Genomic DNA, 21,655 nt, shown 5'->3' on the forward strand with positions numbered 1-21,655 from the left:
TGGAGAATACATAGCCTGGGACACTTTGTGCTGAATACTATGATACACTGGCAGCCAATGAGCTGGTTTAGACGGAGAGAGATGCACAACAATCAATCTGGCATGCTGAACAATCATCTGGCATGCTGAACAATCGCAATGCCCTACACGGAATTGACATTCCAAGGTACAAGCATTGCAGTAGTCCAATTTACTCAAAACCATACTTCACTACACTACGAAAATCAGACGCCCACAGCATCGGTCTTAATTTGGGTTTCCTGACCCATCTGCTGCCTGACACTGATTGCCATTTACTCCTTGCTATACTGTCCTGACTTGGCTCTTGGGGCTTTGTTCTACCTTTTTCTTCTGATCTTCCCATTGTACTTTTAGTGTATGCTTTTACAGCCTGCAAATTGTACATACAAAATAAATGTTTGTTGCAACTTTTTAATGGTGTTTTAGGGGTCACCTAAGCGCTTTAAAATCCTCTGTAGTGTGGGTTGATCAAGGTTGCAATTGAGGTAGCATTAATAATTTGTCAGAAAGTGCTCATTCAATTTGGGGTCAGGCAGCTTTCTGGGCAGAGCCTAGCTGGTCACTCCAGTTGGGGAGTATGTCCAGTGCAGGCAGACTTCTATGGTCTGTACCCTGAAAAAGGCAAGGACAGATCAGAATGTTATGTTGCAACACATACTATTTTTCTTATTGGGCAAGCTGGATAGACCATGCAGGTCTTTATCTACCGTCATCTACTATATTACTGTGTTAAGGTATTTCCAATGCGACAATGTGGTTGGTGTTTGCTGCATTCCTATGTGAAGTTGTACGAGATTGATATTCTAGCTAGGGACAATGTAGCCTTGGCAGAGCAGTGATTCAGAGCCCTTGTCGTCTTCTTCCAGTAAGGTGCTGCTTTTTAATATTCCATTGGTGTGAATTGGGCTAGCAGGAAAGAGAAATTTATTTATACCTGTTATTTTCCTTTCCTTGGGTCCTATTAGACCTGTTCAGGACCCACCTTGTAAGACTACAGTGTCAGGGATATTTTTTGGGCTTAGCCTGTTCTCTCCCTGGGTTTTTGTACATAGTTGGAATTTTGGTTTGCTAATATATGCAGTTCATTCATATATGGGGTTCAAATTTGATGTATGGTAAAGTTGACCTGGTTTTGTGTTGACAGCATATTGAAGGATTCCAGAATGCCCTAGCCTTATACTGGTGATGTCACTGGAACAGTTCAGTATTTCTACCTCCATCTGCTGGTAGGGGGACTCAACCCTACTGGTTTGGACTGGTCCAGCAGGACTTATGGGACTCCTTTTACAAAGCTGTGCTGCTGGTTAACGGCACACAGAATGTAAAGGTCATTCTATTCTCATGGGCTACTTCCCATTCAGTGTGTCACTAATCCATAGCACAGCTTTGTAATGGAGCCCAATGAAAGGAAATTAACAGGTATGAATAAATGTTATCTTTTTGCAGTTTTATACATGTTTAGATGGGACTGTAGTAAGAACATCTATCTATATAATTCACAACCCCAACGTTCTAAATGAAGCCACCACCGGAAGTTGAAGCGTCGAGATCAGCTTTCCCTACTGGAAGTTGAGGCGTCGAGATAGCTGCTTTCCCCATCAGTGTGTGCCCCGCCCTCGCGTCACTACGTGATGACGACGAGGGCGGAGCACTGACACTGGACGAAACGGACGCCAGCACCAATGAAGACATAACCGCTCATTTACACTGCAGCACCGACAACACGAACAGCGCTGACAGAAGAAATCCATTTTGATGGCCATGCTCCTGCTCTGCATATGTGAGTCCCCCCCCCCCCCCCCAAAAAAAAAAACAAGCTAGCGCCGGTTTCATTGCTGAGAAACGGGCCTTCTTTACTAGTATTTTTATAATAAGATTTTTGTCCCTTTTAAAATTGTCCACTGTAGTCGCATCATTGGAGGGGACTGTGTCCCTTTCCCATCCTATTCCTTTGCTTTAACCTTCCCAAACAAGTGAGTCATTCATATCCTGTGCTGAAAACCCAACTAGCTAGGTGTACCTCCAAGCAAGGGTTGAGAAACACACTGCCCTAGGCAAACCTTTAGCCTTGAGGCCTCTCCTCGCCCCACAATTAACTTTCAGGCCCCCAACATCCCCCCACCCCCATGATTTTGATAATTAAATTCAACAATCCTGATCACCTCCAATTTCTTTCCTAAAAACATCTCTATAAACAAACAATTGGACATAAAACTTTTAAATAGTACACTTATTTGTAAAATAAAGCTTAAGGGAATTTTCCAAAAGTTATTTAGTTAGGTAAAGTGGGCTATTTGAAAATTGCCTATCCTCTGTTAGGAGAAAAGGGCATGTTGATGATCCTTTGTGTTTTCTGGCTGTCAGGATCTATTCTATTGCTGTGACTGCAGCTGCTGTTTGTTGCTGTGTCCCCCCCCCCCCCTCCCCCGGAAGTAGCCATCCTAGGCAACTGCTTAGTTAGCCCCATTTAAATGCATGGTGGCAATTTTTGTATCTTGCTGTTAACTTATGTTCTTAACACTTGGTTTCTTTCTTTGCAGGATATGGAATGCCTTGACTGATAATTATGGAAATATAATGCCAGTTGACTGGAAATCGTCCCACACCAGAGCCTTGCACCTACCAGCACTGAATTTATCAGAAAAGGGGGTAGGTTATTTGCTAGTCTTGACAAAAAGCAAGAGAGGTATACTACTCTCACTAAAAGAAAATACACCATTGATGGTGGGAAAAAGCAGAATTGGTGCATAAATTTAACATTAACTGTAGAAAACATTAATTTCCTTGTCATCTGACTAGACCAGTCAAGACCAATGGTTTGTGTTTCTGTACTAGTAGATGAGAGGCAGAGATATTTGAATATTTCAGTGATGACATCGCTATAAGGAGTGGTAGAGCCTGGAACAAACCAGTATTCCTCTGCCTCCAGCAGATGATTCCGGATAGACTGGTGCAGCTTAATGAAATGTGGGTTTTTTTTTTTGTTAGGCCTGACTCCCTGGAGCATTAGCTACAACCTGTAAGCCCCATGGTTGAGTCCTTGGGTAGAGGAACTCCTAGGGATCAGTCTTTGGATCTCTCCACTGATTTGAGTAAGGGAACATCTCATGAGCCTCATCTCTGTTAGGCAATGACCAGGAGAGCTGTGGGGACCTCAGGCCGTGTTGTCTGGGGCATCTGCAGCCCTTCCTTTCCTTTTTTTGTTTCTTTTTCTCCTCCTGGATTTGTCTCCTGTCCACTCCTTCTCCATCTTAGGATGAGGAGGGTGGTGTTAATTGAGATGTGTATATATATTTAAAAACAAGGGAACAGTCTAGGCGTTACAGACGAGTCTAGGCGATTGGCTCATTCGGGCTCCCTCTTTCAAGGAGGGTCTTCAGGTAACGGATCAGGTGATTTCGTTTGCTTCAATCCCTGGTTTGGGTCATCAATTTTCCAAAGTGTCACCTGATTCTGTCACAATCTCTGGAGTACCTGGATGTATTGTTCGACACTCGAGGGGACAGCCTCTCCCACCGGCTCACAGTCTTTGCTTGCAGTTGCAGTTGAGCAGCTTGTTGCAGTCTCTGGCACCGAGGGCCTGGGACTATGTACAAGTGTTAGGCTCGATGGCGGCCACTTTGGAGGTGGTAGCATGGGCCCGCAGTCATATGCGGACCACTTCAGTGGCATCTGCTCAGCTAGTGGTCTCCTGAGGTTTGCAGTTGGAATCCTGTGGTCTCCTTGAGTAAAGGCAGAGATGGAGGTGGTGGTTGAGACCGGAGACGGTCGGCAGGGGCCTTCCTTTGGCCACTCCAGATTGGGTGGTCGTGACGATGGATGCGTCGCTGTACGATTGGGGGGGGGGGGTGCACTGCTGCGATCGCATGGCCCAAGGATGTGGTCATCAGTGGAGGCGTCTTAGTCCTTCAGCTGCCTAGAGCTGAGGGCTATTCGTTTGGCTCTCCTGGAGTTTCGGACTCTCAGAACTGTCCAGTGCGTGTGCTTTCAGACAGTGCGTCAGCGGTGGCCTATGTGAACCGGCAAGGGGGCACCAGCAGTGCGCCGCTGGCACAGGAGGCGGCTTGGATTTGTTTCTGGGCGGAGTCACATGTATCTCTCCTGTCAACAGCCCACATTGCGGGTAGTTCCAGGCTGGAACTTGAATCTTGTGCTCAGGGCCATGCAACGCCAGCCTTTTGAGCCCTTACAGGCTTTGACCTTAAAGGATCTTACATTAAAGTCTATCTTTTTGGTAGCCATGGCTTCTGCAAGGCGGGTTTCGGAGTTGCAAGCGTTGTCATGCAGGGATCCCTTTCTGCAATTCACAGAAGCGGGGTGTCCGTCCGGACGGTACCTTCTTTTTTTTGTCTAAGGTTCTGTCGCGTTTTTACCTTAATCAAGCCTTGCTGTTGCCTAAGTTTTGCAGGGAGGATTACCCGGAGGACTTTTAAGTCCTTTCGTTCTCTGGATGTGAGGCGTTTCTTTGGTATTTGGAGGTGACGAATGAGTTTCGATGCTCTGATCATCTTTTTGTTCTTTTTGCAGGTCACAAGCAGGGTAATATGGCTTCTAAAGTCACAGGTGCCCGTTGGCTGCGGGAAGTGATATCTTCAGCTTACTTGGTTATGGGGAGGTGTTCACCCTTATATCTGAGCCCATTCTACTACTACTACTACTTGACATTTCTAAAGCGCTACCAGGGTTACGCAGCGCTGTATAATTTAACATAGAAGGACAGTCCCTGCTCAAGGAGCTTACAATCTAAAAGACAGGTGTACAATCTAAAAACAAGTATAGAGTCCGTCTGATAGGGAATACTATAATTCACAAAAGGTTAGGTGCCGAAAGCAGCATTGAAAGGTGAGTTTTAAGCAGAGATTTGAAAATGGGTAGGGGGGGGCTTGGCGTAGGGGTTGAGGAAGATTGTTCCAGGCAAAGGGTGAGGCAAGGCAGAATGAGCGGAGCCTGGAGTTGGCAGTGGTTGAGAAGGGAACTGAGAGGAGGGATTTGTCCTGTGAGCGGAGGTTACGGGTGGGAACATAGGGGGAGATGAGGGAGGAGAGGTAGTGAGGAGCCACAGACCGGGTGCATTTGAAGGTAAGGAGGAGATCTTGAATTGTATGCGGTATCTGATCGGAAGCCAGTGAAGTGACTTGAGGAGAGGGGTGATGTGAGTATATCGGTTCTGGCGGAATATCAGACGTGCGGCAGCGTTCTGAACGGATTGAAGGGGGATAGATGGCTAAGTGGGAGGCCGGTGAGGAGTAAGTTGCAGTAGTCAAGGTGAGAGGTAATGAGAGCGTGGACGAGAGTTCGTGTGGTGTGCTCAGATAGGAAAGGGCGAATTTTGCTGATGTTGAAGAGGAAGAAGCGACAGGTCTTGGCAGTCTGTTGGATATGCGCAGAGAAGGAGAGGGAGGAGTCGAAGATGACTCCGAGGTTGCGGGCAGATGGGACGGGGAGGATGAGGGTGTTATCAACTGAGATGGAGAGTGGGAAGAGAGAGGTGGGTTTAGGTGGAAAGACGAGGAGCTCGGTTTTGGACATGTTCAGCTTCAGGTGGCGGTTGGACATCCAGGCAGCAATGTCGGATAAGCAGGCCGATACCTTTGCCTGGGTCTCCGCGGTGATGTCTGGTGTGGAGAGATATAGCTGGGTGTCATCAGCATGAAGATGATACTGAAACCATGAGATGAGATCAGTGAGCCTAGGGAGGAGGTGTAGATGAGAAGAGAAGGGGTCCAAGGACAGATCCGGGGAACTCCAACAGATAGTGGGATGGGAGTGGAGGAAGATCCATGAGAGTGTACCCTGAATGTGCGGTGGGAGAGATAGGAGGAGAACCAGGAGAGGACAGAGCCCTGGAACCCAAAAGAGACAATGTGGCAAGAAGTAGATCATGATTGACAGTGTCAAACGCAGCGGATAGATCGAGGAGGATGAGGATGGAATAGTGTCCTCTGGATTGGCGAGGAGCAGGTCATTGCAGACTTTAGAGAGTGCTGTCTCTGTCGAGTGTAGAGGGCGAAAGCCGGATTGAAGTGGATCTAGGATGGCATGAGAGGAGAGAAAGTCAAGGCAGCGACTGTGAACGGCGTTCAAGTATTTTGGAGAGGAGGGGAGGAGAGAGAGATGGGCGGTAATTGGAGGGGCAGGTAGGGTCAAGTGATGTTTTTTTTAGGAGAGGTGTGACTATGGCGTGCTTGAAGGTGTCAGGGACAGTTGCAGTGGAGAGAGAAAGGTTAAGGATGTGACAGATGGAGGGGTGACAGTATGGGAGATGGTGTTAAGAAGGTTGGTGGGGATGGGATCGGAGGAACAGGTGGTGCATTTCGAGGAGGAAAGAAGGCGGGAGGTTTCATCCTCGGTGATCTCAGGAAAGGAGGAGAAAGAGGCAATGGTTGGTTGTTGGATAGGGCTACAGGCTGAAGAGGAGGTGGCTTGGTAGTGAACTCAAGGTTGATTTTTTGTACCTTGTCGCGGAAGTAGTCAGCCAGTGATTGAGGAGAGAGTGAGGGGGGAGTTTGAGCGGGGGTCATTCTACTAGGGCTCAGGCTTCGTCGCACACGAAGTTCCGAGCAGTGTCCTTGGATGAGATTTGCAGGGCAGCCACATGGGCATCGGCATATACCTTTGTCAGACATTACAGGTGGACGTGGCAGTGCGCCAGGAGGAGTCGTTCGGTACATCAGTTATTACGGCAGGGTTGTGGGGGGTGTCCCGTCCTACTTGAGTACTGCTTTGCTACATCCCACAAGTCTCTGGATTGATCTGTGGGACACTATGGAAGGAAAAAGTATGTTTCTACCTGATAATTTTCTTTCCATTAGTCCCAACAGATCAATCCAGAGGCCGGCCCTACATTTTTCAGCAGTTGTTGTGTTTCTGTTTTCAGGAGTTTGTTGCTCATTTAGGCAGGGATTCCTTCCTCTGGTTTATTAAAAAAAATTACTAGATAAAATGTTTGAATCATTGTTGCTTATGTTCGAGATATTCTTCCGCTTGGGCGGTTGAGAGTTGAAATGTAATGCTTAAAGAGGCAGGAGAAGGGGGCTCTATTTTCTTCCACTGCTTTGGCATCATTCATACTGAGGTTGAAATGGCTACACATGACTACATATAGCAGACCTCTGAAGTTCTCTCTATCTCCACCTGCTGGTAGGGGGACATAACCCACAAGTCTCTGGATTGATCTGTTAGGACTAATGGAAAGAAAATTATCAGGTAAGAAAATAATTTTTCCATCAGAGATAAACAACTTTGCTTTCTGTGAAGATGTAAATCACCAGTCACACTGATGTGATTCCTTAGCTAAAGAAGGGAGACCTAGGAATGAGTCTTAGCAGGAGGGACCTAAGAATCAGCAGCTGCAATGAAGCAAGTGTGCCTTAATGGAGCAGAAGATTTACTGTGGTAGAAAAAAATTCAGTTAGAAGATTCAAAGGAAAAATTGTTTAATAGAGCATTGAAAATATTGGTAGCTGTGACATCTTAGTAGGTTAATTTTGAATTTCCTTAAGTCTTCACTTGCAATGCTGAAGTTTCTAGTTAATTTAAATGTAAGCTATTTAGAACCGTTCATCTAGTATATGGATTCTCGATTCTGATCCTCGTGGTTGCAAATAGATCTGCTTCAAAACCAACATATGAACTTGATACTCGGAGAAAGTGTACCAAAATGTGTCTTGAATATTTATTTGTAAACATCTGAAAATCATAACTTTGCAGCCTTCAAGGACTGGAGTTGTGAATCCTTTTAGTGATATGTGGAAAGAAACTTGGTTATAAGGTTCTGAACCTTGTGCCCAAATAATTCATGTTCTAAATTTGGATATAGGGAGAATTAACTATCTGAAAGATACAAAAATGTAATTTTTGTGTATTGGGTATGTTAATGTTATAAAAGTGGACTAAAGCATTGCATCCCGTGAACATAGATCTCTAGAAAGAAATGATAGAGAAGATGAGGTATCGTGAAAGAAAAAAAGCATTTTAAATCTTTTGCAATGGCAAAGTTAAGCTGGCATGCAGAAAGATGATATATCATATGATGCTTAAGACAATACTGTGATTCTTGATGTTGAAACTGAGAAGACAGGCATCCATTCAGATAATTATCTTTGGTTGCTTTTAGGTAAATGACAATTTGAATCTTGACCTATCAGATGATGAGGAGCTGAGGGAACAGTTGGATATGCATTCTATCATTGTCTCTTGCATCAATGATGAACCATTATTCACAGCTGAACAGGTACAGGATGAGACCCAGCTTAAATGTGGAGTTAAATAATGCCCTTATTTTTTAATTGTTTTTATTTTTTTATATAAGAAAAACCAAAACAGGGAATCATTGCAATAGTTCTACCAAATAAACCCAACATATATAGAGAGATAGATATAAAATCTGAAACCCGACATTTAAAATTTTAATCAAGTCTCCATTGATAACCAGTATAGCTGGCATAGAAATATCATAGCGGAGTCAAACCTATGCACTCCTACTGTAGGTATTCTTTATATTCAGCTACTCCAATTATATGCTAAATACATTTTGCTTACTAGTGGAGGCTTGACTAAAATTTAAAATTTTAATGTTGGTTTTCAGAGATTACGTACGAGTTGGCCTGTTTATTTTACTGAACTATTGTAAAGGTGTGTAGCAAATCAACCACTGCTTTCAATTAGCCAGGGGTTATTGTAATCAGAGGTAAAACTAAAAACTAGCAGAATAGTTTATAGGTGTTATGGGCCCGTCTCTGGAGTCAAAACCTACAAAGCGTAAGCAGGAGGTGCATTAATGATTTTGAAAATTGTTTAAGGTGTATTTTTGTAAAGTTTCTTTTTCTCAGAGGACAAGCAGGCTGTAGTATTCTCACAGCTGGGTTGGCGATCCACGCTGGCCAGGGAACCGGCATTTAGAATAGCAAAAAAAAATTTGCTGAAGCCTTCCAGCGCGCCGTGTGTCCGATTGTGCATGTGCCGAATGCCTTCTCGTCCGCCGCGTGGCTGCGCTTCTCGGTTTCTCTCAATTAAAAAAAAAATTTCCTTTTATTCTTAGTTTTTTTCCTTTTTTTTCCACTTAAAATTTTTATTGTAATAATTCTGTAACAGTCATTTCTCCGAGGACAAACAGGCTGCTTGTTCTCACTGATGGGTCGGTGTCCACGGCGGCCCAGGAACGGAGATCTTTCCAGTAAAAATCAACAAACTTTGTGACAGCTTCCGGAGCGCGGGACAGATGCACTGCGCATGCGCGGCCATCTTCCCACCCACGAACGTTCGTTCCCACCTCAGTTTTTCTTTTTCCGCGGAGGAGAGTGGCTGCGTGTTGGTCTCTCTCCCTCAGGCCCAGAGAAAGACTTCGGCGTTTTAGCGCTGTTAATTCCCGCTTTCTTTTGTTTCTCTTTGCCTTTTTTGTCTTTTTCTTTTCCTTTTCAGTAAAAAAAAAAACTTATTTTCTTATTTGTTTTCCCCCTTTTTAAGTTTCCTTTGCTTTCAAGGCAGCCTTCTTAGGCCGCGCATACGCGGTTCTCATTTTTGTGCCCCTCGTTGGCACAATCGAGCTTTTTGATTTCGCCGCCGCGCTTTTTCCGCTCATGTCATCGAAGCCTCCCAGCGGCTTCAAAAAGTGTGCTCGGTGCCAGCGGTCAATCTCGGGCACTGACCCGCAAGCGTGGTGCATCCAGTGCCTTGGGCCTCGACCATTGCCCAGACGCCTGTAAGTTGTGTCTGAGCTTGAAAAAGCGGACACAGGCATCAAAGAGCTCTTCGGGATCGTCTTTTTGGAGCTCTGACTGATTCCTTGGCGCCGACATCGGGAGAGAAGGTAATGGCTGTCCGGACTGCACCACTAGCTGGGAGTACTGAGCCGTCGAGCGGGTCTCCACCTGTCTCGAGGGCTCCTGCTGTGCAGGCCCATCGGGACCGCTGCTGTCGAACCCGACCCCGAGGAGGCGTGTGGATTCCACGTACTCCTCGTCGGTACCGAGGAGTGCCGGTGACGTGCTTCGAGCGAAGGCGAAGAAGCATCGTCATCCGTCTCCTTCGAGACACGGTACCAGGAGCTCTAGGGCATCGAGGATTCGGCACCCGTGAAGCGTCGACGCCGGGAGGAGCGCTCACCTTCCATACAAGAGGTGTCTGTGCATAGATCTATGGACAGCCCGGTACCGCCTTCCAGACCTCCACAGATTCTGACGCCGACTTCTGCACCAACCCCACAGCCTTCCTCGACAGCGGCTCTAGACGCGCGCATCCGAGCCATTCTTCCAGGTCTCCTGGAAGGGCTGCTGCGTCAATCTATCTCGGTACCGTCGATGGAAGCGGCAGCTGGCTCAGTGCCTGTGGTGTGGTCCCCGACGCTGGTACTGCTTGCGGCATCGGCCTCGGCTGCCCCAGGTCGAATCCCCGTCGACATCGCTAGAGGGAGCTTCATTGCCGCCGGCATGGGAGTCGACTTCTCGGCATCGCCATAGAGGACTGGGTTCCTCGGCGTCGAGACGGGCCCGGTTTCAGACTGCAGTTAGAGAACTCTTGTCCGATACCGAGGAGGATGCCTCGTGGGATGAAGGGGAAGACCCCAGGTATTTCTCTTCTGAGGAGTCTTGTGGTCTTCCTTCTGATCCATTTCCTTCACCTGAGAGGAAGCTTTCTCCACCGGAGAGTCTCTTCTTTTTGTCATTTGTCTAGGAAATGTCTGTGGGCTTTCACTTCCCGGTGGTAACTGAGGATGAGCCCAGGACTGAGATGCTCGAGGTCCTTGACTATCCTTCACCACCTAAGGAGTTGTCCACTGCCCCTTTGCATAATGTCCTTAAGGAGACATTGCTTAGGATCTGGATGAAACGGCTCAGTAATCCCACCATTCCCAAAGCTGAGTCCCAATATCGGATTCACGGAGAACCTGAGTTGATGAAGTCGCAGTTACCTCATGACTCTATGGTTGTGGATTCCGCTCTCAAGAGAGCCAGGAGTACTAGGGATTTTGCCTTGGTGCCCCGGGGCAAGAGTCTAGGACTCTCGACTCTTTGGGAGGAAGGCCTATCAGTTCTCTATGCTCATGTCCAAGATCCAATCATACCAGCTCTACACGAGCATCCATATGCGGAACAATGTTAAGCAACTGGCGGACTTGGTGGACAAGCTCCCTGTGGAGCACGCCAGGCATTTTCAGGAGGTGGTCAGGCAGCTGAAGGCGTGTCGTAAATTCCTGTCCAGGGGGCTTATGACTCTCTTGATGTTGCGTCCAGAGCCGCTCAAGGTATAGTGATGCGCATTCTCTCATGGCTGCGTGCCTCTGACCTGGACAATCGAACCCAGCAGCTTGCGAATTTTCCTTGCCGGGGGGATAATATTTTTGGCGAGAAAGTTGAGCAGGTGGTAGAGAAGCTCCTCCAGAGGGAAACCCCCTCGACAAGCTCTCCCACCGGGCGCCTTCAGCATCTACCTCAACAGGTAGACGGTTTTTCCGGGGAAGGAGGACTGCTCCCTATGCTTACAATAAGCGTAGGCATAATCCAGCTTTTCGACAGCCTTCTCAGGTTCAGCCCCAGCGCGCTCGTTCGTGTCAACAGCGTGCACCAAGACAGGCCCCTGCAGCTCCCCAGCAAAAGCAAGAGACGGGCTTTTGACTGGCTCCAGCTGAGCATAGCCGCCATAAAAGTATCTGTGCCCGGACGATCGACCGGTTGGAGGGAGGTTAAAATTTTTTCACTGAAGGTGGCCCCTCATAACCTCCGACCGGTGGGTTCTTCAAATAGTTCGGTTAGGGTACTCCCTCAATTTGATCTCCAGACCTCCAAATTGCCTAACGGGAGCTCAGTCCTTCAGCTTCCAGCACAGGCAGGTATTTGCAGAGGAACTCTCTGCCCTTCTCAGCGCCAGTGCGGTCGAACCCGGGCACGAAGGGCTGGGATTCTATTCCAGGTACTTTCTTGTGCAAAAGAAAACGGGGGATGCGTCCCATCCTAGATCTAAGGGCTCTGAACAAATTCCTGGTTCGACAAAAGTTCAGGATGCTTTCCCTGGGCAACCTTCTTCCATGATTCAGGAAAACGATTGGCTATGCTCGCTGGACTTAAAGGATGCTTATACACACCCAATACTTCCCGCTCACAGGAAGTATCTTCGATTCTGTCTGGGAACACAGCATTTTCAGTATTGTGTGCTGCCCTTTGGTCTCGCATCTGCGCCCAGGGTGTTCACAAAATGCCTTGCGGTGGTTGCAGCGACGCTATGCAGACTGGGAGTGCATGTGTTTTCTTATCTCGACGATTGGCTGGTGAAGAACACCTCAGAGGCAGGAGCTCTACAGTCCGTGCAGATGACTATTCAACTGCTGGACCTACTCGGATTTGTGATAAATTACCCGAAGTCCCACCTTCTTCCAGTTCAAAACTAGAATTTATAGGAGCTCTGCTGGACTCCCAGACGGCTCATGCCTGTCTCCCCAAAGCGAGGGCAGACAACCTTCTGTCTTTTTCCATGGCCAGAGCAGATCACAGCTCGGCAGATGTTGAGACTTCTGGACCATTTGGCCTCCACGGTTCATTTAACTCCCATGGCGCATCTTCATATGAGATCGGCTCAATGGACCCTAGCTTCCCAGTGGTATCAAGCTGCAGGAAATCTAGAGGATGTGATCCAGCTGTCCACCGATTTTCACAATTCCCTTCAGTGGTGGACAATTCGATCCAATTTGACCTTGGGATGTCCCTTCCAAATTCCTCAGCCTCAAGTGCTGACCACAGATGCATCTCTCTTGGGGTGGAGAATGCATATAGATGGGCTCCACACTCAAGGAGCTTGGTCCCTCCAGGAAAAAGGTCTTCAGATCAATCTCCTGGAGTTGCGAGCGGTCTGGAACTCTAAAGGCTTTCAGAGATCGGCTATCCAATCAAATTATTCAAATTCAGACAGACAATGGTTGCCATGTACTACATCAACAAGCAGGGGGGCACCGGATCTTGCCCCCTGTGTTGGGAAGCCGTTTAGTTGTGGCTTTGGGCTTGCCGTCACGGCATGTTTCTCCAAGCCACATATCTGGCAGGCGTAAACAACGGTCTGGCCGACAGGTTGAGCAGGATTATGCAACCTCACGAGTGGTTGCTCAACTCGGGCGTGGTTCGCAAGATCTTCCGAGAGTGGGGCACTCCGTCGGTGGATCTTTTTGCCACTCAGACCAATCACAAGGTCCCTCAGCTCTGTTCCAGACTGCAGGCCCACGACAGACTAGCGTCAGATGCTTTTCTCCTGCATTGGGGGAAGGGCCTTCTGTATCCATATCCTCCCATACCTCTGGTGGGGAAGACTTTGCTGAAACTCAGGCAAGACCGCAGAACCATGATTCTGAGTGCTCCCTTCTGGCTGCGTCAGATTTGGTTCCCTCTTCTTCTGGAGTTGTCCTCCAAAGAACTGTGGAGATTGGAGTGTTTTCCAACCCTCATCTCTCAGAACGAGGGGGCACTTCTGCATCCCAACCTCCAGTCTCTGGCTCTAACGGTCTGGATGTTGAGAGCGTAGAATTCACCTCCTGGGTCTTTCTGAGGGTGTCTCCCGAGTCTTGCTTGCTTCCAGGAAAGATTCCACGAAGAGTTGTTGCTCTTTTAAATGGAGAAGGTTTGCCGTCTGGTGTGACAGCAAGGCCTTAGATCCTCGCTCATGTCCTACACAGACCCTGCTTGAATACCTTCTATACTTGTCAGAGTCTGGTCTCAAGACCAACTCCGTAAGAGTTCATCTTAGTGCGATTAGTGTTTTCCATTACTGTGTGGAGGGTAAGCCTATCTCTGAACAGCCTTTAGTTGTTCATTTCATGAGAGGTTTGTTTTTGTCAAAGCCCCCTGTCAAACCTCCTCCGGTGTCATGGGATCTCAACGTCGTCCTCACCCAGCTGATGAAGCCTCCTTTTGAGCCACTGGATTCCTGCCATCTGAAGTATTTGACCTGGAAGGTCATTTTCTTGTGGCTGTTACTTCAGCTCATAGAGTCAGTGAGCTGCAAGCCTTGGTAGCCCATTCTCCCTATACTAAATTTCATCATAACAGGGTAGTCCTCCATATGCACCCTCAGTTCCTGCCGAAGGTGGTGTCGGAGTTCCATCTGAACCAGTCAGTTGTCTTGCCAACGTTCTACTCCCGTCCTCATACCTGCCCTGCTGAACGTCAGTTGCATACATTGGACTGCAAGAGAGCATTGGCCTTCTATGTGGAGCGGACAAGCCCCTTCAGACAGTCTGCCCAAATGTTTGTTTCTTTTGATCCCAACAGAAGGGGAGTCGCTGTTGGGGAAACGCACCATTTCCAATTGGCTAGCAGACTGCATTTCTTTCACTTACGCCCAAGCTGGGCTGACTCTTGAGGGTCATGTCACGGCTCATAGTGTTAGAGCCATGGCAGCGTCAGTGGCCCACTTGAAGTCAGCCACTATAGAAGACTTGCAAGGCTGCGACGTAGTCATCAGTCCACACATTCACATCTCATTACTGCCTTCAGCAAGATTCCCGACGCGACAGTCGGTTTGGCCAGTCGGTGCTGCAGAATCTGTTCAGGGTTTAGAATCCAACTCCACCCCCCTAGGCCCATTTTTATTCTGTTCCAGGCTGCACACTCAGATGTTTCTTTGTAGGTCAATTTTTGTTATGTCCTTGCCGTTGTGAGGCCCAATTGACCTTCTTTTGTTGTTTTGAGTGAGCCTGGGGGCTAGGGATACCCCATCAGTGAGAACAAGCAGCCTGCTTGTCTCGGAAAAAGCAAAGATACTTACCTGTAGCAGGTATTCTCCGAGGACAGCAGGCTGATTGTTCTCACCAACCCGCCCACCTCCCCTTTGGAATTGTTGTTGTTTATTTGCTTTTTGATATAACTGAGGCGGGAACAGACGCTCGCAGGAAGATGGCCGCGCATGCGCAGTTCGTCTATCCTGCGCTCTGGAAGCTGTCACAAAATTTGTTGATTTTTTGCTGGAAAAATCTCCGTTCCTGGGCCGCCGTGGACGCCGACCCATCAGTGAGAACAATCAGCCTGCTGTCCTCGGAGAATACATACTACAGGTAAGTATCTTCGCTATACCAAATAAATCCCCATTCCCTTTCCATCTCATTTTTGTTTTCCATTTCTTTCCTAGTAATACCTAACATTCTATTTGCTTTCTTAGCTGCTGCTGCACTCTGAGCAGTGTGTTTCAATGTATCATCAATGATGACACCTATATCAATTTCCTGTTCAGTGACTCCTAATGTAGAACCTTGCATCATGTAATTATACTTCGGGTTCCTCTTTCTCACAGGCATGACTTTGCACTTGCTCACATTAAATGTCATCTGCCATTTGGATGCCCAGACTCAGTCTAGTAAAGCAATTTTTCACAATCCTCTTGTGATTTAACAACTTTGAATAACTTTGTGTCATCAGCAAATTTAATTATCTCACGTCATGAAACACCTAGCCCAGTGGTCGGCAAACCGCGGCTCGCGAGCCACATGCGGCTGTTTGGCCCCTTGAGTGTGGCTCTTCCACAAAATACCACGTGCGGGCGCGCATGTACAGTGCAATTGAAACCGTGGCCCATGCGCAGAAGTCGGTTTTCGGCCTGGGCGAGTCTATTTTGAAGAAGTGGCGTTAGACGGGGGTGTAGATGAAATTGCCATTCTCTCTCGGGACTCAGACCACGTGCACTCGCTGCCACCCGCACCGCTTTTGCTGCTTGTGACAATCTTCGAAAGTGGGGTGGATAATGCTTCGAAGTCAGGCGCTTGAGAGAATTTTTAACGTGCTGAAGTTCATGCAAAATGAAGCAGTGGAAGGAATATCTATTCCGTTGAAGAATGTGGAACTGTTTCTCGTGAAGTGTGGAAAAAAGTGTGCGATCGGGCAAAAGGAGAAGAAGATAATTATGTTAATAATGAACTAACAAGGGATCATTTGGAAAGCGATTTAATAATAACTCTGAGTTCTGAGTCGGAAATAAGTGAAACAGACGATGATAGTGACAAAGAAATATAAGCTTGTGTTATAACAAAAAAATACTTGTAGATATGACTGGTTTTCTTATTTCTATTTTTACATACTAATTGGTGTTTGTGTCTTTATCTTTAGGCGAGTGCTCTGAAGCGACTTATTGAGAAAACATTTCCAGAAAGATAAAATGTCAACGCATCGAAGTCGTATCTTTGCATCGTGTTCTACAATGTATTACTTCCGGGCGCGTGTCCCGCAGGAAAGACTAGAATTGTAGTTAAAATCCGCACCCCTGCAGTTGGCAATTCCACCTGCCTTGTCCGAAGCGCTTTGCCTCCCCTCCAAGATTCCCCACCAGCGGCACTTTCCCCTCCACTCGCTGCCGTTCTATGCATTTAGGGGCCACGAAGTTTCAATTGGCCTGTATGCGCGGGGGAGGCGCGTGTGATTCATGCACAAGTTGAGTGAGCCAGTCAGTCAGCAGTCTCATTGTGCAGTGGTTAGTGCTAGTCGAGTCCGCAAATCGCGCGCGGGGGTGACAAAGTAGGTACTCGAAGCATAAAGTTACCTGTATTTTTCCAACCAGCTGCAAATCCTACAGGTATTTTTGTCATCAATTTAAGAATTGTAATTATTTTGTGTTGGTCGCTTTATTATTATAAATTAAACATTTTTTAGGTGCCCTGTTTGACATGGCTACAAAGAAGAAGCATAGAAAAAAACGGAAGACGAAAACCATGAATTTAAAGTTGAATGGACTGAGACTTTCGCGTTTATTCAAAACTTAAATGGCCTTCAGACTGTTTATTTGTCAGGAAAAATTGGCGCATAACAAGAAATCAAATTTGGAGAGACACTTTACAACTAAACACGTGTCATTTAGTACTAAATATCCTGTCGATGATGTAAGGAAGAAAGCAGTTGAGGAACTTCAGAAGAGTCAAGAAAAATCAAGTTCTGTATTTAATTACTGTATTTAATTCCAACAATGTTAATATTAGGTTTTGTGGTTAGTCAAGAGATTTCTAAGAGAGGAAAACCATATACAGACGGCAAATACATAAAAAGTTGTTTTATAAATGCATCAGACGAGTGTGGATGGGAGAGTTGGAAGGGGTCGACCTCAGCGAACGTACCTCAAGGGGACGTTTTTAGCAAAGGCCAGCTTAGGAGTACCCTAATTAAGTTAATAACATTGTACCTACCTATATATTTTAAGTTTAAAAAATTTGGCTCTCAAAAGAAATTTCAATCGTTGTACTGTTGATATTTGACTCTGTTGACTAATGAGTTTGCCGACCACTGACCTAGCCAGTCGCCTGGGGCTAACCCTTCAGCCACTTAGAAGGTGCAGCCCCTCCTTATCTCTCTACTCTCATCTCCCCTTATGTCCCCACCCGTAACCTCCGCTCTCTTGACAAATCCCTCCGTTCAGTACCCTTCTCCCACCACCGCCAACTCTAGCTTCGCCCTTTCTGCATCGCTTCACCCCATGCTTGGACAACTCCCTGAGCCCATACGCCGGGCCCCCTCCTACCAATCTTCAAATCATTGCTCAAAGCCCACCTCTTCAGTGTCGCCTTCGGCACCTAATCATACACCTCTTCTCAGGAAATCTAAACTACCCCACTTGACATTTCGTCCTTTAGATTGTAAGCTCTTCTGAGCAGGACTGTCCTTATTTTGTTAATTTGTACCGCGCTGACGTAACCCTAGTAGCGCTCTAGAAATGTTTAGTAGTAGTAGTAGTATCCCCAGCCCAGCTCAGGTCTGCCTGCACCTGGGCATGTGCTCTACACCAGCACCTCCTCCCACTGACTGGGTCCCAACTGCCTCTGGGCGAGTATCTCATCTCAGGTATTCCCCAGTGATTTCTAGGACACTGGGGCTACACTCCCAGTGGTCGCACAGTTCCTAGAAAGCACCCACAGACCCAAAACACAAACCACCAAGATTCTTAGTCAGTCCAGACAAGCAGAGGCAATAAACTAAAGAAGGTTTATTGTCATGAAAAATTAGAATAGTGAAACAAAAATGTGCAATCAGCAAACAATAGGTAACTGAATAGGATCAATTATTAAACTAAATGTTTTATCACTACCTGGATGGTGCCTGGGAAGTACAGGAAATATAGCTACTCACAGGGTCTGAGTAAAAAGATATTTCTCTTTCTACTTCAAACCAAGACTGGAGAAAACTTCAGTATTTCCAGACTGAATTTGAGCACCTGGATCAATCCGAGCCCAGAACAACATTTTTTTTAAAGTAGGTGGCTACATCACTGCAAGTTAAATCTTCTCTGTGTTAAAGAAGGAACAGTCATTTCTCTGTAACAGCTTTAAACATAAAGCATGCACCACCTGCTGGCCAAACTAGAGAAATACACTTCGTGAAATATTCTTTTAATCCATATATTGGAAATCACCATTCACCACACCTCACTAGTTACTCCCATCTCTAGATCATTAATAAACATGTTAAAAAGCAGCAGTCAAAGCACAGACCCCTGGGGAACCCCACTAACTACCCTTTTCTATTGAGAATACTGACCATTTAACTCTACTCTCTGTTTTCTATCTTTTAACCAGTTTTTAATCCACAATAGAACACTACCTCCTATCCCATGACTCTCCAATTTCCTTTGAAGTCTTTCATGAGGTACTTTGTCAGACGCCTTCTGAAAATCCAGATACACAATTTCAACTCGCTCACCTTTATCCACGTTTGTTCACCCCTTCAAAGAAATGTAGTAGATTGGTGAGGCAAGATTTCCCTTCACTAAATCCATGTTGACTTTGAGGGGCATAATTGAAAGGGACACCCAAGTTTTGTTGAGGACGTCCTCGCAAAACGTCCCGATGGAGGGGCGGGGAAACCTGTTTTATCGAAACAAGATGGACGTCCATCATTCGTTTCGATAATATGGTTGGGGACGCCCAAATCTCGAAATGTAGGTCGTCCTTAGAGATGGTCGTCCCTAGACTTGGTTGTTTCTGATTTTCGGCATAATGGAAACCAAGGACGCCCATCTCAGAAACAACCAAATGCAAACCCTTTGGTCATGGGAGGAGCCAGCATTTGCAGTGCACTGGTCCCCCGACATGCCAGGACAACCAACCGGGCACCCTAGGGGGCACTGCAGTGGAGTTCATAAAAATGCTCCCAGGAACATAGCTCCTTACCTTGTGTGCTGAGCTTTCCAACCCCCCACTACCCACAACTGTATACCACTACCATAGCCCTTACAGGTGAAGGGGGCACCTAGATGTGGGTACAGTGGGTTTGTGGTGGGTTTTGGAGGGCTTGCTGTTTCCTCCACAAACGTAACAGGTAGGGAGGGGGATGGGCCTGGGTCCGCCTGCATGAAGTGCACTGCACCCACTAAAACTGCTCCAGGGACCTGCATACTGTTGTGATGGAGCTGAGTATGACATCTGAGGCTGGCATAGAGGTTGGCAAAAAATATTTTGAAAGATGTTTTTTGAGGGTGGGAGCGGGTTAGTGACCACTGGGGGAGTAAGGGGAGGTCATCCCTGATTCTCTCCGTTGGTCATCTGGTCATTTTGGCCACCTTTTTGTGCCTTGGTCGTAAGAAAAACAGGACCAGGTAAAGTTATCCAAGTGCTCGTCAGGGACGCCCTTTCTTTTTCCATTATGGGTCGAGGACGTCCATGTGTTAGGCATGCCCAAGTCCCGCCTTCGCTTGGCCTCCGATACGCCCCCTTGAACTTTGGCCATCTCTGCGATGGAAAGCAGTTGGGGCCGTCCAAAATAGCTTTCGATTATACCGATTTGGACGACCATGTGTGAAGGACGCCCATCTTCCGATTTATGTCAAAAGATGGGCATCCTTCTCTTTCAAAAATGAGCCTGTTTGTCTCATCCATTCTTTTGAATATGCTCTGTAATTTTGTTGTTTATAATAGTCTCTACCATTTTGCCCGGCACCGACGTTCATAGAATCTTACTATATAAATGAGCTGTGACCGACGTTCTGCTCATGCGTCACTTCACAGGTCTCTCCTGAGCCACCCAGCAATTCTCCTTTCCCCTGCCCCCCTCCAGCCACCCAGCGATTCTCCTCGCTCCCCTGATTACCTCCGTCGAAGTGGCTGCGTCATTGAAAGCCCTGCCTGTCTCTAGCCTTCCCTTCGAGTTTGTTCCCTCAGAGTCCCGCCTTCTGATGTAATTTCCTTCTTCCTCGATGGCGGGGACTCTGAGGGAACGAACTCGAAGGGAAGGCTAGAGACAGGCAGGGCTTTCAATAACGCGGCCGCTTCGACAGTGGTAATCGGGGGAGAGAGGAGAATCGCTGGGTGACTGGAGGGGGGGGGCAGGGGAGCGAGGAGAATCGCTGGGTGGCTGGAGGGGGGGGCAGGGGAACAAGGAGAATCGCTGGGTGGCTGGAGGGGGGGGCAGGGGAGCAAGGAGAATCACACACTCTCTCTCTCTCTCTCGCTCTCTCTCTCACAGACACACTCGCACCCAGTCTCACTCTATCTGTCTCTCTCACACACTCGCACATTCACTCTCTCTCTCACACAGTCACCCTCACACACTCTCAAACATACACACTCAGGAAAACCTTGCTAGCGCCCTTTTCATTTGTCAGAAACTGGCCTTTTTTACTAGTATATAAAATATATATATAGGGTATAGCATACCTTCCCCCATCCATTCCCACCCTGTTCACCCTTCCTTCTACTCTCTCCTCTCCCCCACTCTGCCACTGGCAGCTGATCCGCCTCCTGTTCTAGTTGTTTTGTTCAGTTCACATGAGAAGTGTTAGTCCTGCCTGAGATGCCATCTCTGACATCAGTGTCTTAGTTGGAATGAACAGATAAGGTAAAACATAAGTACTTTTTTTTTGTTATATTTATAAAATGCTCTTGTTGCCATGTTTTTGAGGCTTGGATTCAAGGCATAGACTTATCTCTGTGTGCTTCTGGAGAAAGATACTGTCCCTTGGCGCTTCTTCTCCATTTCAGAGATTGGTAAGCTCCATAAAGTAACTTCCTCAGACAAGTCTGGTAATTCCATTCTTACCTATGTTGCAGATGCTTCTGAATTTCATTTGGTTTAAAGGCTTGACTACAGGATTTTTATATACTGGTATGCTTTGAGATTGGGGCACACTTTGCTTTGACTGATCAGAGCAAGTACTCCAAGAGGCAGGTACTGCAGGGTTGTATGACTAGGCTTCATGATTCTAAAGATATATGCTAAAATACAAATGCCATGTACTGAACTTTTGATCATGTTTAAAGGTTATTGAAGAAATAGAAGAAATGATGCAGGAGTCTCCTGACCCAGAAGATGATGAAACACCCACACAGTCAGACAGGCTTTCTATACTTTCCCAGGAAATTCAACACTCAAGCGGTCTACTGCAAATAGCAGTTATGAAGAGCGTAAGGATCATTATATCTTATTTGGTTTCCAGATAATCTGATTTCTGAAATGGTTGTGTTAATAAAATAAAAATACAACAGCTGTTTCCCCAGAAAATCCAGGTTTCAGTGAAATAGCTGTCATAAAATACTGCCAAACTGAACTAATTATGCCTAAAGGAAGGATTTAATAACATTTTTAGTAATGTTTTTTGCTTCAAGATTTTCTTGTGTAAGTTTCTTGTGTAATATTTGATTAATGATTCAGGTTGATATTTACTCATTTTCAAAAATCTTTTGAGTTAC

General features: G+C 46.7%; 1 protein-coding gene across 1 annotated transcript in view; it reads left to right on the forward strand.

The window, feature by feature from the left end:
• The first annotated feature begins 772 nt into the window (after window positions 1-772).
• Window positions 773-21,655, forward strand: part of LOC115464297 (fasciculation and elongation protein zeta-2-like) — a 65,564-nt gene continuing 44,681 nt past the window's right edge. Inside the window, 5 exon segments of the mRNA XM_030194690.1 lie at window positions 773-777; window positions 2,562-2,670; window positions 8,138-8,254; window positions 21,227-21,326; window positions 21,329-21,370. Coding sequence (XP_030050550.1) covers window positions 773-777; window positions 2,562-2,670; window positions 8,138-8,254; window positions 21,227-21,326; window positions 21,329-21,370 — 373 coding nt within the window.

This window comes from Microcaecilia unicolor, chromosome 3 (genome assembly GCF_901765095.1).
Source record: "Microcaecilia unicolor chromosome 3, aMicUni1.1, whole genome shotgun sequence".
NCBI classification, from domain to species: Eukaryota; Metazoa; Chordata; class Amphibia; order Gymnophiona; family Siphonopidae; genus Microcaecilia; species Microcaecilia unicolor.